The 15,446-nt window shown below is 46.9% G+C and overlaps 2 protein-coding genes across 10 annotated transcripts in view; one reads left to right on the top strand and one right to left on the bottom strand.

The window, feature by feature from the left end:
* The window catches only part of ZC3H14 (zinc finger CCCH-type containing 14), a 503,257-nt gene that overhangs the window by 66,945 nt on the left and 420,866 nt on the right, over positions 1-15,446 (bottom strand). The gene's annotated exons all lie outside the window — the stretch shown is intronic.
* FOXN3 (forkhead box N3) overlaps positions 1-15,446 on the top strand; it is a 209,453-nt gene that overhangs the window by 60,729 nt on the left and 133,278 nt on the right. For 8 of the 9 annotated variants that reach the window (XM_085061576.1, XM_085061575.1, XM_085061580.1 and 5 more), the window contains one exon: positions 14,426-14,982. In XM_085061576.1, coding sequence (XP_084917702.1) covers positions 14,440-14,982 — 543 coding nt within the window. In that variant the 5' untranslated portion in view covers positions 14,426-14,439. Of the gene's footprint in view, positions 1-11,549; positions 11,782-14,425; positions 14,983-15,446 lie in introns of those variants that run through there. The other variant, XM_085061577.1, reaches the window with a different exon arrangement.

Consider the following 15,446-nt stretch of genomic DNA (forward strand, 5'->3'; position numbering starts at 1 on the left):
GCTGATTAGCGCTGGCAAAAATCCAAGGATGCAATCAAATAGTGCACAGAGCCACAGAGCACCAGGGTACCTGAGGACAGCTTTAGCCCAGCTTTAGAGTCCTCCCTAAGGACTCTGCAGGCGCCAGCATCGTGCTTCTCCCTCAGTAAGGCAAGCACAGGCATAAATTTCCACCTGGCCAATTTCAAGATCTTATTCCATCTGCCTGACCTATGAGAGGAGAAACTGCTCAAGTGGAACCCGTTAACTTCAGTAAGGACCCCCTTTGGGCACTTGACAACTAAAATACCTAGTCTTGAACAGGCTTGAGCACACACTTGCCATGGTGTGCATGTGTATCATGTGTGCATGATTGCATGTGTATCTGTATTTGAACAAAGGCCCAGTTGCCAACCCACACTTCACACGTGAGTGCAGCATGTCTCTGGCACCCTAAATCTCATGTGTGTGTGTGATGGGAATTCGGAGTCAACCCTGGCTATGTACAAGAAATGTGCAAGACCAGAGCTGTAGCAGAGGAACAAGTAGTAAGTTACTGATGGCAGTGCTTGTTTCAGACCGTTTGTTTTGCCTTCTCCATTATTGTAAATGTTGTGACAATGGACAGAAATACATAAAAGTAAGGGTGACGTGTATTCCCTGGCCTCATCCGGTCAGCACTTACAGATTCTCTCTCTCGGCAAAGTGACAATCCTGTAATCACTGGATCATATAAATGCCAGCTTTTTTTGGATTGGGACCTGTTTGTGGTAATGGACGAGCAGAGAGGCAATTTCTTTTATAAGGAGGTGAGCATTATGCAATTTAAAGGGTCCATAATTTTTCCTATTTGTTGAATCTATGAGTTTTTTGCTTTGTGAACATCTGAATTTTCTGGTTGCTGGTAACAAATACCTACAGTTTGTTGTAATGATATGACAAAGCACAGAGTAGCCCAATGTTTCCCACTGTGTGGCATACACTGGGGCCTTTAGAGCTGTGAGATTATGTTGTTTGAAGAGCCATGAGGAAGGAGGAGTAGCAGGACCAGTTTTTCAGTAGAGGTAAGAGCCACAGAGTGGCTTTGGATTGGGCTGTGTTTGCCCTGATACCCAGCGTGATCCAGCTGCCCTCACCTCAGCAGCACCAGCTGGCCCCAAAGTGGTGCTCAGCATTACCCAGGACTGGCTGTGTGCCCTGCTCATGGCATGGGAGTCTCACAGGAGTTTGCTGACGCTGACATCTCAGGAACTCTCCCAGGTGACCTCTGTGGTCAAAGCCATCAAGGGTGCTTGCAACGAGAGTAGTGGCATTGACCAGTCAAGAGATTCACTGACACTTTTAGCCAAGTGTTGGCTTCGTTGCATGCAGTTAAAAGCTGCACCCTCAGTTTGTTTGCTCATCCTCCCCCAGATCTGGCATCCCTCTGATTATGTAGCCAATTGTAGTTTGTTATTATTTAGACCAAATCATGCCTTGGGCAAAACTGACATCACTGCTGGGCCTCATTAGGGAAATGAGGAGCAGGGTGTGGGGAGCTGCTGCAGGAAGTGCCACAGTTTCCCACCACTGAACTGGGAGGCGAATGCCCCTTGCTAGGCAGGTTAGTGGGGTCTGTGGTTTCAATGTAGCCCTTTGTCAACACTCTTCAGTTACAGGAGGCATAGGAATCTGACTAGGTGGAGAGTTTTTGTCCTGATTTCAGCTGGGATAGAGTTAATTTCCTCCTAGTAGCTGGTAGGAATCCAGTCTGTGTTTTGGATTTTATATTGAGAGTAATACTGATTACACACTGATGTTTTGTTGTTGCTGTGCAGTGCTTACCCTAAGTCAAGGACTTTCCAGTTTCTTGTGCTCTACCAGTGAGCAGGTCCAGGAATAAACAGGAAGGGAGCACAGCCAGGACAGGTGACCCAAACTGGCCAAAGGGACATTCCATGCCATAGAACATCATGCTCAGTATGGGGGAGATGGCTGGCAGGGGCTGATTACTGCAGGGGTACAGGCTGGGCATCAGTCAACAGGTTCTGAGCAGTTGTATTGTGCTTCACTTGTTCCTCTAATTATTATTGTTGTTGTTATTATTAACTTTATTTCAGTCATTAAATTGTTCTAAACTCTTGAGTTTTACCTTTTTTCAGTTTTCCTTCCCATTCCACCTGGAGCTGGGGGGCAGTGAGCAAGTGGCTGCATGGTACCTAGCTGCTGGCTGGGGTTAAAACACAGCAGCTTTTGATAAGTTGACGTGCATGCTATGTGGTGTAGGCTGCTCCATTGCTGTCTTGTGTTTCCTTTTTTTCTAATCACCATTTTAAAGATCAGTACTGACAGGGCAACATGGTTTCTATGCATCTCTGTTAATTTCAGAATCGTGGATTTAATAAATGAAGACTAGTCACATAGTTGTTGGTAGCTGGTAAAGTTGTTGTCTTCAAGTAGTGCAGAATTTCTTAGTCTGCTTATTTACAACATTGACAGCTTGGAAGAGAGTGTTTAGTGAAATCTGCAATAATTATTTCATTTGCAAACTTCCTTTGCTAGCTGTTTTTCTTGTGTTTAAATATCACCTTGACATTGCCTTATGTCTCCCACACTTTACCTTACTTTATACCCTACTGGACTTTAGCTGTGTAATTCCTGACTTTCCCTTTTATCTAGTTGTTCCCGACCTTTGGAGTTGATTGTGTAACCAGAGGTGCAAGTAATGTTTTCCCACTGAAGATCAGACATGTCATATAAGACAGTGTCTTTAATGTCACTGTAGTTGCTAGTTCAACCTGCAGCGAGTTACTAAAGTTAACTTAAAAACGCTGTAATTTATCTTACGAAGAGGAATACTGTTTGAAGAGAGTCAATGCCCGTTCCAGCCACCACAGCAGCAAACACCACCACTCGTGCTGCTAACATGCAACCATTAGCTGCCCCTTACTTCACAGTAAACAGGATAACAAAAGCATTCTTACAGCATTCTGGGCTGTTTCTAAACATGTCAGAAGCTTTTTTGGTCCAGCACCTAAGAAATGAAACTGTGCTTTTTTAAGGCCTCAGTTTTCATTTTGGCACAAATTATAGATGTTCACAGAAGTATCAGTAAGTGCAGGCTCTGGAGATGGGCTGCTTCTTATTAAACATGCATGTGCAGTTGTCTTCTTACTTCTTTAGACCTGGCCTTCATTTTGAGGTCAGACTTTAATTTCTGAAGAATTTAATTTAAAGCTATGTATAGTGCTTTGTGATTACCTGGAGCTACTAATGAAAAAGACTTGGCACCGGCAAAATAAATAGGTAGGAGCTGCAGCTGCTTTAAGTCTGCTAGAGGTAGTAAAAAAGAAGGTCTAAACATTTGAGTGATTTTAACAAGGGGGCAGAAGCAAGTGAAGTGTCTGTTGCATTGCAAAAAGTTTTACAGGCTGAGGTCGACAACACAGGAGGCTCCTGCTCCCTGTATTTAAAGTTTACTTTGCCGTTTGTCTTGAGTGGATTCAGTGTTGTAGTGAATAATTTATAGGCAGCATGAATGAGCTCATTAGTCACCTTTTCAGAGCTTAAGTGAGTTTTGTGGTTGTCATTACATGGGTCTTCTTTTCACGGGCATGGCAAAAGGACAGCTTGGCGGCTGCCTGGTTTGTGCTGGCACAGCCCCGACTGGCATGTCTGCTGCTGAAACCCCAGCTCTGCTGCCCAGCACTGCTCCAATAACCTGCAGGGCTTTCTCCAGTGATAGCTTGTTTCTTTTTCCTTGCATGTGGTGTTTGCTTTGATACTGTGTTGTTTTCGTGTTGCCTTTTTTTTTTTTAATGGGAAAGAATATTGAAGATTATGTGACAGGTGATGTGGAATAATTAAAACACTCTACTTGCATACAAGCAATAAAAGTGACTTTTCTCCTCAAATGGTCTTAAAAGTTTTGTTATAGCTGTCTTTATTTCAGCTGTGATGGAGTTAATTTTCTTCCTAGTAGCTGATACAATGCTGTGTTTTGGATTTATTATGAGAATGACATTGATAACATGCTGCTGGTTTAGTTGTTGCTGTGCAGTGCTTACCCTAAGTCAAGGGCTTTTGAGTTTCCCATGCTCTGCCAGTGAGCAGGTGCACAAGAAGCCAGGAGAGAGCACAGCCAGGACAGCTGACTGCAACTGGCCAAAGGGATATTCCATATCAAACAGCATCATGCCCAGGATATAAACTGGGGGAGTTGGCTTGGAAGGGCTGATCACTGCAGGGGGACAGGCTGGGCATCACTCAGCAGGTGGTGAGCAACTATATTGTCCATCATTTGTGTGTCCATCTTGGGATTTATTTCTCTCTCTTCCTCTCTCATATCTCCCTTTTCACTTCTATTATTAATGTAATACTGTACTTTATTTAATTTATTAAGCTGTTCTTAGCTCACAGGTTTTATCCTTTTATAAATCTTCTTCCCATCCCAGCAGGGTTGGAGGACTGAGTGAGCACATGCATGGTATTTAGTTGCTGGCTGGGGTTAAACTACAACTTAGCCATAGCATTTTTTTTGTCCTTGGAATGCTTATGGAAGTGCTAAACTGTGCTGGAACTAGCTGAACCTAAGAAAAGGACTTAACTATCAATGTTTACAAGACTGCAGATTTAAATAGAAAAACATTCCCAAGATTATTTCATAGTGCTTTGGCTATTGAGGCTCACCCCATGCTTGTGGCATCCCTGTGAGAAACCTGTGGAATGTGAAATTTGCCTGCAAAACATCTGTGAGGTTAGATACGCCATACCTCCCAGATCACTGCAGCTGCTCACTGAATTTACCTGTTGCTAGAAAGACTGGGGCAGTGCCAAAAGGCCTGGCAGAAATTAATGTCCCAGTGAGTAAGTCAGTCCATAATAATGATGCACTCTTGTCACCAAAGAGAAGCCAAAAGCTGCTTGCAGGGAAACCCACATTACAGGACATGAATGTAGCAGCCGGGGAGCAGGGGGGGATTCTCTGGCCATAGAAGTTGCTGCTGGGATGTGGGCACTTTAGCAGTGGGTTTTTTCTGTGCCAGCTTTCCTCTTGCCTCCCGAAACCTTGCTTACCTGCTCTGCCTGATGGCTGCTCTCTGGTTCAGCCTTGGAGGCCACCTCACCTGTGGCTGTGGAGGGGAGCATAGGACAACACAGAACCTTTCTGCAGATGGTACTGACTCTTTTTAGTCCTTCCACGGTAGTTTTTCATTGCTTTTCATTCCTTGCTCCTTGGTGGTTTTGGTAGGCTGGTCTGTAGCATTAAAAACACACCAAGGATAGAAGTCTGCCTATTCATTTTATGGCACTTTGTGTATTTCCCACAACCTGCACCCTCCCAGCATCTCTTTACAGACACAACTGTTGATCAGCACAGCCATGCTTGTGCTTCATCCCTGCACCACCTCATGCAGGCTCTTATAGTTGTCTCTGTGTTGTCGCAATCTGGGAATCTGCATTTCACAGGATTTCCTCCAGGATCAGTGTTTAAGAAACGTACAGGAAGAGTAGAGCCAAGTAGTGAGTAGAGGAAAGGACCCTGGAATATCCTGTGCTACAAAGAGATGGAAATCAAGCTGGGACTCAGTATAGTTGTGGCTAGAAAGTGCACCTGGCTCAAGCAAATGGTCAGAGAAGAATAATTGCCTTCTGGCTCACAGCAGTAGTGATGGCAAGCTATTTTTCGTGTCAATTCCTGAGAACTTTGGTTGACGAGACATGAACACACACTTCTCTACCTGTGAGGTCCTGTTGCAACTTAATTTTGTGTGCATAGATACACAAATAAAGGACAAATTCATAAAGTTATTGATGAAATGAACAGTTTGTATTCAGGAAAGCTAAGGCAGAACTTGAGATGTTGACTTGAAATAATTTTGTATTAGTTTTAGAAATTACACTTGGCAATGCAGTTTGGGAGCTTTGTGAAAAGAACATGGTTCTCCATTATAGTTTTCCCCAAAACTTGTGATTTTTACTTGTCTGCAGTGTTGGCTGCTGCTTTTCCTCCATACTGCTTTTGAGAACAAAAATACAGTTGATTTCTGGTTCTGCTGATTACTTGGAAGTTTGACTACAGTTACCAAGTGGTGAATATTGATGCTGAGATAACGCCAGGCCACATTTTGTGGCATTACACCTTTACAACAGATAGCAAAGTCTGAGCGCCAAACTCCAGAAAACAGTTCTTTCATTTTTCAGCCCCTTAAACAGTGCAACTGTAGCAGAAATACTGGCTTGTATTACAGTTAATGTACCGAGTTAGTTAGGTGAGTTCAGACCAATACAGCCATTATAGCTGTATTATAGCCATCCAGTAAAGATATGTTTATCCCAGCAACATTTTGCTTTCCACTGACTAGGCTAGTAAAATAAGCTGCACTGGCAGAAGCTTGCCTTTCCAGTATAAACTGGGTTTGTGCTTGAGGTCCTTGTATGTTGAGCAATTACACTGTGAAACCATCTCTCATATGGACCCCTTTTTAACAAATATATGTAGGACAAATGAGCATGTATGATGCTCTCCTCCCACCATGCTCATATACAGAAACACAATTGCTGGTAGCTTGTCAGCTGTATATAATTTTAGCACTAAGAATACTCATTTTCCTAGAAGCTGCAAGCGTTGCTACAATGAGATCGTAAATATGCATACATTAGTTTATAAAGGAGCCGTTTAATAAAAACTGTGTATTTTATTGGAAGAAATTAATTTTATTTTAGCCTGGGAAACAGAAATGCCATAGATAGTTTTGTTTGCTTGCACTTCTGACAAAGCTTTGTATTGGTGCTCCTTTTCTCACAGATTCAGTTCTGTTTCTGTTGGGTTTCGCCTGCTGGGGAAAATGAGAACTTGAAGAGTAATTAAATGCAAGGCTGGAAAAATGCTTTGTAAATCTGATTCCATGTTCTCGAGTGAATGGGCAAAAGATAGATCAGTTGCTAAGATGGAGTAAGCTGGGCCTTCATTGCATGTGGAGCTTATAGCTTAGTGCTTGCTATGGGTGAAGAAAGGGGAGTGCAGGCTTGCAACAGCCATGGGACAGGCAGACAGGGTACAGCTGCACTTGCAGCAGCTGCGAGGCCAGAGCTGCTCTCTTTCAGGGCAGCAGGGCACTGTTTGTCAGCCTGTTAGGTGTGTTACCTCTGTACAGGGCAGAGACTCTGGCAGTTCTGGTACTGTTCAAGGAATTCAGACACGACTGTTTCTCTGCCCCAAAAGCAGGCGTAGTGCAAGAAACAAAACCAGGCTGGTCTGCTGTGGTTAAAAATAAAGAAGTGTTGATATTGCAGGAGAAGAATGCTGGGAATAGGAGTTGTGAAAGAGGAAATGAATGAACACATACTGTATTCATGATTTAGTTTTTAGAAGTTCTTGAAGGTGTCCAATGTGCCTCTGCTCTGTACAAGATTAAATCTGTTGCTTCAGAGAAGACAGAGGATTAGAAATATCAAGACTGATGGGGACACACCAGTCATTCTGCATGGGGGAAGAACTGACACAAAACAAGATAGCCAGTTTACAGGTGTATAAAGGAGATACACCAGTGCACAGGTGTCAGGGCCTGAGCTGTGTCCTAAAACTGAGGGTCTGATCACAAGAGTCAGCAGCCCTGTCCACATCACTCTTTGAAAAGTACATCAGGACCTTAAAAATTAGGAGGGTTTTTTTGTACAGCTGTGTGTCAAATTCTAAATCCTAATGGGCAAGTTTTGCTGGCAAAGTTGCAGCAGACTTCAGGGAAGAAATCTGACTCTGCTGTAGAGAGCATAAACAAGGATACCAGTCAATAAAGACATGGTAATTGGAGACCAAGTTAGGAAGAGGGGCTTAAAGGTGAGAATAAATAGTGTAGGACTGTTGAAGTGAGGCAGGTGAGGCCAGAAGGCAGAAAGTAGAAGTATTTAGCAAGATCACATGACATGGTGTCCTGTTTTTGACTGGGACAATGGTGCTGGATTTTTGGATTTAATATGAGAATTATTTTGGTAACACACCGATGTTTTAGTTGTTGCTGTGCAATGCTTGCCCTAAGTCAAGGACTTTTCAGTTTCCCATGCTCTGACAGTGAGCAGGTGCACAAGAAGCCATGAGGGAGTATGGCCAGGGCAGGTGACCTGAACTGTCCAGAGGAATTTTCCATACCATAGAGCATCATGCCCAGTATATAAACTGTGGGGGAATTGGCCAGGAGGGGCCCATTACTTCTTAGTGACGAACAGGGCATCAGTCAGCAGGTGGTGAGCAAATGTACTGTGCATTATTTGTTCCTCTTGGGTGTTATTCCCATTTCTCTCTTGTATTATTACTATCATCATCATCATCATCATCATCTTTTATTTTGTTTGAATTATGAAACTATTCTTATCTCAACCCCTATGTTGAGATAAGGTTTTTTTGGTTTTTTTTAATTCTGATTCCTCTCATCACTGTGTGTGTGGCAGGGGGAACAAGTGACTGTGTGGTATTTAGTTGCTGTCTGGGGTTAAACCATGACACATGGTCATAATACTAGCAAAGAAAGATGTTGCCAGCAGAGACGGAGATTGAGGAGGGAAGATGAGCCTGTGAGCCCGTGACCCTTGCTGTGCTTGTGTGCTTGATGGCTTGTGGGAAATTTTCAGGGATTCCAATCTAGAGGAGGATAAGAGATAAAGGAGTATGGAGAGATGGCTGGAAATCCTCATTAAATAAGATACTGCAACATCTGCAGTTGGTATTCTGAAATCTGAGTGGAAAGATTAGACTGTTGTATATTAGCCCACAAGGCTAAAGTGCAGCTCTGCACTGTTGGAACTTCTAATCAGCCTTCAGTACGGCAAGTACTTTGGTCTTGATGTACAAACAGTTTCATCTGTCAGTGTTGCAAATCTTTTGCTAAATGAATTAGTATTATTGCTGTCTCAGAAATGGGGAAATCAACACCCTAATAAATTTGGTGGCTTGCCTGAGATTACAATGAGGATTTAGTTACTTGATGGCCATGCATTAGTTGTTCTGCTGCTGCTCTAGCCTCCAAGCCAGCAGTTAATGTACTTTCAGTGGTGCTGCGTGAGACTCTATGCTCCTTTCATAAATTAGTTATATTAGGTATTCCAGCAAAGAGTCAGAAGTTGGGGGACAGTTTTCCCAAGAGGCAAGATAGCAGTGTTTACCTTGCTGCTGGTATTTTAGTGCTCTGCAAGTCAGCAGCTGCAGTTGCTGTTGAGCTCAGCGAGGGCTGCCCTGCACTGCTGCCTCTCCTGGGGCGCCTCAGCCAGCCCTCCGACCCAGTGGTCAGTCTGCCCCCTGCTCTCCTAACCTTCTCCATCACCTGCTGCTGGCCCCTGTGCTTGATCATGCTGGCTTTTCTGTCTACACAGCAAATGTCCCACAGCGGCCCTTGAATGCAATCTTTAGTGTGCACTCTGGGGAAATTCCTACCTGCCATGGAAAAACCAGAAAACTCTGATCATATTCCACCAATATTGATGGGGAATCTGGCCACTAATTTGGAGCAGAACTGAGCTGAATAGGATGCATACATAATGTATTCAGGGTATAATTTTCTTTGCATACTACCCTGCATCTCATGAGGCTTCCCCCTTCTCACTTCAGAAATACTTCTCATTAGCTGAGTTCTTCTTGGTAGTCTTTCAAGACACTTGACTTTTACAAGTGATAATAAATGCAATAAATCTCCTTGCTTGCCAATAAAGAGGCATGTTGATTCACTCAGAAAAACGTCTGAAGCATTTGGAGTAAATTCAGGTGGGTGGAGTTATGACTTGATAATTTAGTTTGGGTTTGAAACCAAACGGCCATGAGATAAGAACTGTGTAAACTAATGGTCTGCTGACTGTTGGAGTGTTAGGGCTGGGGGAGTCACAAGGCAGGACTGCCAATGGGTAACGATGATACTCTGCTGCCTGATAGGTATTCTTCCCATTCTGCAATTCAGCTGCTGGTGTGTCTTCTTGAAAATATGCAAGAATGTGAAATAGCAGTTCACTGGGTAGGGGAGGGAAAGCTATCGGCAAAAGAAAGTCTTAGCTAGTTATGACAGGAATTTCTAGTTCTAGAGAATCAATGAAATGCGTCTTATCCCTGCACTTGGAGAATGAGGTGGTTGTCACTCTTATCTGAAACTGTGAATTTCGTGAGTGTCAAAGAGATTAAAGGGGGTAACCCATCCATTCAGAAATAATGCAGAATTCCCAAAAGGTCTTGAGGCAGCTGTCCTAACTTTTCTAAATAAAACAGCTAAAATGTTTTTCTTCCTGGCTTAGTGACAATTTCTGTGTCCAGGGAGGACTGCACTGGGAAGGATACCTGTATTTCTGACTTAAATGGTACTGTTAATTAAATGGTACTGTTTCTAACTTAAATGGTACTGTTACATTTCTGCAGCAGATGTTTCCTATCGCAGAAGGAGAATTTATTTTAAAGTATGCCAAATCTGCAAGCCTTGTTTACCCAGAGCAGCAAATGTTTTATTTTTGTGGACGAGCTACAAAACAATTCCATGTAGTTGTTTTGCAGGTAGACAGCCATTCTTTAATTCTCTGCTGCAAATCACTGAAGCTACTTGAGATCTGGCATGTAACATATAGGAGACTACATACAGCTAGTGCTGTCTAGACTGGGAAACTTCTTTATTTTTAATCAAGTTAGTTCCCTTCAATTAATTCAACTGATGGCAAGGGTTTTTTACTCAAGTTAATACTAGTTATGTGAGGGTATGATAGCAGAGGAGAAAATGCACCATTTTTCCTAATTGAGTCAAGCCTTCTTTTAAAGCAGGTTTCCTTAAAGAAATTCTTTAATCCTTAAAGTATTCCGCAGCCCCCCACAAGCCCCGTCGGCACTTACTGCAGATTTCTGCAGCACGGTTCTTCACTGCCCACCGCGAAGCCAGACCCTCGGCCGTGGCCGTAGTCGCACGGTGCCCGGAGCCAGCAGCAGAGCCGCCGTGCGGGAGCGATCCGCGCCTGTCGCTGCCCGCGCAGCCCCGCAGGGCTCGGCTCCCCTCACACAGCTCCGGCCGGCCGACTCGTGTGCGCCGCCGGGCCGCCAGCTTCGTCCAGCCGCGGCAGCGATTACCTGCCCGCTGGGAGGCTGCTGAAAGATACCTCCCCCGCTCCTCTTGCGGGAGAGGTAGAAGCAAGGCTCTGCTGTGCTAAGCCGTGGGCTCCCCGGGCTCCCCGGCGCCTTCGGTGCCCACCGCGGTTCGGCCGGGGTCAGCCTGGCCGGGCGGGGGGAAAGGAGACTCGCACAAGTGGGAGCGCCGCGGCTGCGGGTTCGGGCCGGCAGCGCCGCGGCTTCTCTGCGCATCGGGACTTCCCGAGCGCCCGACCTCGGGCATCCGCCCGCCCCCGGCCAGCGCCGCCGGCCCGGCACGACCCCGACGCCGGGTGGGCGGGAGGGCACGGCCGGGTCCCCGCCGCCGGCCGGCACGAACCACCGCCCTCCCCCTCCGCCGGCGGCCCTTCCTCCTTCCCTCCCTCCCTCTCTTCCGCGGCTTCTCCCGTCGCGGCTGGCCCAGCCCACGTTTTCCCTCTCTCCCCTCCCTCCGTGGTCATGTGTCGCCTTTTTTGTTTGCAGTGGAAACAATTTCTCGCTCTCGGGCTCGCACCGAGGCGGACCGCTGCCCGTCGGGAGCGCGGGGCGGGAGCGGGGCGGGCGGGCCCCATGCAGGCGGCGGAGCCCCGTGCGCCGGGACCCCCGCGGCACCCCTGGGGCTCGGGCTGAGGCGGGAGCGCGCCATGCCCGGCGCCGTCAGATGAAACTTTGTGCCACTGCCATGAAGGGACCGCGGTGAAACCGCCGCCCCCCGCCAGGCAAGTTGTTGTTGTTGTTGCTGTTGCTGTTGTTGGCGGGGGTTGCGCGGGGCGGTGCGGACCCGCCGCGGGGAGCGGCGCGGTGCAGTCCCGCCCGGCTCGGCTCGGCCCGGCCCCGCGCCACAACTTGGCCGGGAGTTGGTGCGCGGCCCGGCGTGCGCGCCGCCGTGACCCCGCCGAGCCTGGCCGTGCCCGCGCCGCGGGGCCGCGCCCGTCCCGAGCCGCTCCCGCCGGGGGTCCCGGCGCCGTCCGGGAGAGCACCTCGGGGCACGCGCGCGCACGTGCGGCGGGGCGCGCGGGGCCGCGCGGGCCGGCGACACCTGGCCGGCATTGGCGGGGTGCGCGGCGCGCGCCGCCCGGCTCGAGCAGCCCCGGTCGCCTGGCAACGCCATTGATTGGCTGCGGCCGCGGCCAATGGGCGCCCGCCCCCCGCGCGGCGGGTGCGGTGGGAGCGCGGCGCGCGCCCGCCCCTGTGCGCCCCCCCGGCCGCGGCGGGCGCGTGTGCGGGGCGCGTCCGTGTCCGCCGGAGCTGCCGCGGCTGCCCGCGGGTTAAACGCGTTCGGCCGGCCGCGGGCTTTCCCCTCATCGGCGCTGCTTTGTCTGCCGGTCGGGCGCCGCCGCAGCCGCCACGGGCCTCGCTGGCAGTCCCCCCGTACCCCCCAGGTGCGGCCCCAGCCGGGCCCCGCCGCCGTGGGGACAGCCCCGGCCGCCCCGCCCGCCCGCGGCAGCCCCGCTGGGAGCCTCTCTCTGGCCGCGCTCCGCTGGACTTCCCTGCCGTCTCCCCGTGCCGGCCCGAGGGGGCTCCGCGGGGCCTCCGCGGCCGCCCGGTCACCCCTGCTGCCTGGAGGGGGGAAAGAGAGACTGGGGGAAAAATCATGGAGTGATACGGCCCTTTGGGAGGATACTGGCCAATAAGGAAATTAAACAGAAAGAGAGCAGCATGTTGTCATAGCAACAGTGCAATTAAATTACTGTCAGCCATCATATAATTTTCCTGTTTAGAAGCTCATGGGACGGAACTTCCATTTGGAGTCAAAGTTGAGTGTGCGGCGTAGGTAGGCAATGGCAGTGCCCCTTGACGCTGGCGATTCCCTTGTTTACATTCTGCTTGCGCTGGATGCAGTTTTGAAAGCTAGCAAGCAGGGCCGATGGAAGTTTGGCCTCCTGGTGTTTGTAACTGCTTCGGTATTTTTTCCTTTCTCAAGTACTTACTCATGTAAAACTGCACATTTTCACTGAGCATGTTGAGAGTATTGATGGGCTTCTGTGCAGAAAAGTTCTGTGTGTTTCATTTTTAGTAATGTCTGCTTTGGTGTAACTTGTTTATAGGAAGACCCAAAGAACATAGAAGTTTTCACTTCTGTCCGTTTATGACAGCTAAAATAAAGTCCATTATTTCTCTTTCCCGTAATGGCTGTGTTGCTCTTTCTTTCCCTGGAGATAGATAGTTCATTCTGTTGTTACCTGTAGGTTTTTTTGCCTTTCATTTACAGTATCGACTGTGTGACTGCATGACTTCAGGTAGCTGCTGAGGTTATGTTTTAGGTACAGAGAATCATTTTGTTCTTTTTCAGTGTTTGGGCAGAAAGTTTCATCAGTTTAAAAATCTGTTATTAACTCTCTCCAGTTTTTGTTCCACTGCTGTTCACATCTCCAGACCTAAATCCTGGCAGTCTGACTGTGTGTAGAAGCTAAGGGAGCCTGTCTCTGGCTTCTGAAGTAGAATTGTCGGGCTCATCTGCTTCTCTCAAATTGGGCAGGGGCCCAACTTCACTTTGCTTCTGAAGCACTCAGGTTATCCCAAATATTACTGCTCACAGGTGTCCCCCCAGGGCCTGCTGTTGCAGTACCCTCAGCAGCTCATCCCACCTCTCACAGGCCATTGTTGAGCATCACAGCAATCTTTCTGACTCTTGTTTTCTACCACGTTTGAAATTCAGTTCAGCTTATGTTAAAGTCTTCTCTGTTTACATATATTTTTAAAGTGCTCTGTGGCTCTGGCACTTGTTTCCCCATGTTTTTGGCCCTGGGCCCAAAACTACTGGGTATTGCTTTCCCTCCTACTTTCTCCTGACCTTGCTGGTTTTAAAGTTCTCTCATTTCTGAGTTTTAGTGCAACCAAGTCAGATTGGATATTTGTCTGCCTCAACCTTTAGCTAGAGTGATTTTAATGATGGTGGTGTTGTATTGTCCTCAAATGTGAAACAGCTGAAATTAATTGGAAGCAACTGGCCTTAAGTCACCTTTTTTTCTTTTTTTTTTCTCTTTTTCTTTTTTTTTTTAATTCACATGCTAATTAAAGTGATAGAATTGGAGTATTCAATGGTTTGAAAATACCTACTCATCAGTAAAGAGACATATATTTGGGATTTCCTTTATGGGGCTTCATGTACATGGAGAACTGAGGTGTATCTGGATTATCATCTTATTTCATCAACTGAAATGTCTTCCCTTGTGCTGATTTTAGATTATTTTACTCAACGGTTGTGGATGCGTGTTAGGTGAAGCTGTCATGTTTAATACAGATGGCAAAAGGCCAAGTGACCAGTTAGGGAAAAGCTGTCAAAACCTTATGCAGGACCCTTTTATGAGCTAACTTTTCTCTCTGTTTCTTTCTCCCTTCTCTTTGGATTCACTCTCCCAGGAGCTGCTGTCTAAATGGGTCCAGTCATGCCTCCCAGTAAGAAGCCAGAGGGCTCAGGAATTAGTGTTCCCAGTGGATTGAGCCAACGTTTTCAAGATAGTGACTTATCGAAGGCACTTCACGATGACGAGGACCTAGATTTCTCTTTGCCTGCCATCAGATTAGATAAAGGGGCCATGGAAGATGAAGAACTAACTAATTTGAACTGGTTACATGAGAGCAAGAACTTGCTGAAAAGCTTTGGGGACTCGGTGTTAAGGAGCGTTAGCCCTGTTCAGGACATCGGTGATGACACGCCACCCTCTCCTGCCCACTCTGACATGCCCTATGATGCCAAGCAGAACCCCAACTGCAAACCTCCTTATTCCTTTAGCTGCCTCATATTTATGGCCATCGAGGATTCGCCAACCAAAAGACTGCCTGTAAAGGATATATACAACTGGATCTTGGAACACTTTCCATATTTTGCAAATGCACCCACTGGATGGAAAAATTCTGTGAGACATAATCTATCCTTGAATAAGTGTTTTAAGAAAGTGGACAAAGACCGAAGTCAGGTGAGTTTGGAATTATGGAAAGCTGTCTGGCTCTGAAAATATTCACCTGCTAATCCCGGAACATGTCCTTAACAGTGAAGTACAGAATGTGCAACGCTGTGCCTGGTAACATAGTTGATTAAGTTCAGAGAGGCAGCATTTCTTTAGCATTGCTCATTCTGATTTTATTAAATTCATTGTCTAGACATCTGTAAGAAAGTATTCGGTGTGTGTGTGTGTGTTTTTCCCCCCAGCTGGTGTCTTCATGCATAGTGGTTAAATATTGTTTTTAGTTATCATGCTGTGGTAATGGTTTCCAGCTATACTAGATGAATGTAATCATGTTATAAATAGGCTGCTTGCTGTTCTTGGCTTATACAAATGTATAGTGAAAGGGTATGCCTTATGTAAGAGTCCGTCGCTGTTGCCCTGCTCTGTGTTGTAATCCAAAAAAACTGTTTTTTCTTTTACACAAATAGGGTAAT

Source organism: Lichenostomus cassidix, chromosome 5 (genome assembly GCF_008360975.1).
Source record: "Lichenostomus cassidix isolate B80296 chromosome 5, HeHo_3.0, whole genome shotgun sequence".
Classification (NCBI taxonomy): Eukaryota; Metazoa; Chordata; class Aves; order Passeriformes; family Meliphagidae; genus Lichenostomus; species Lichenostomus cassidix.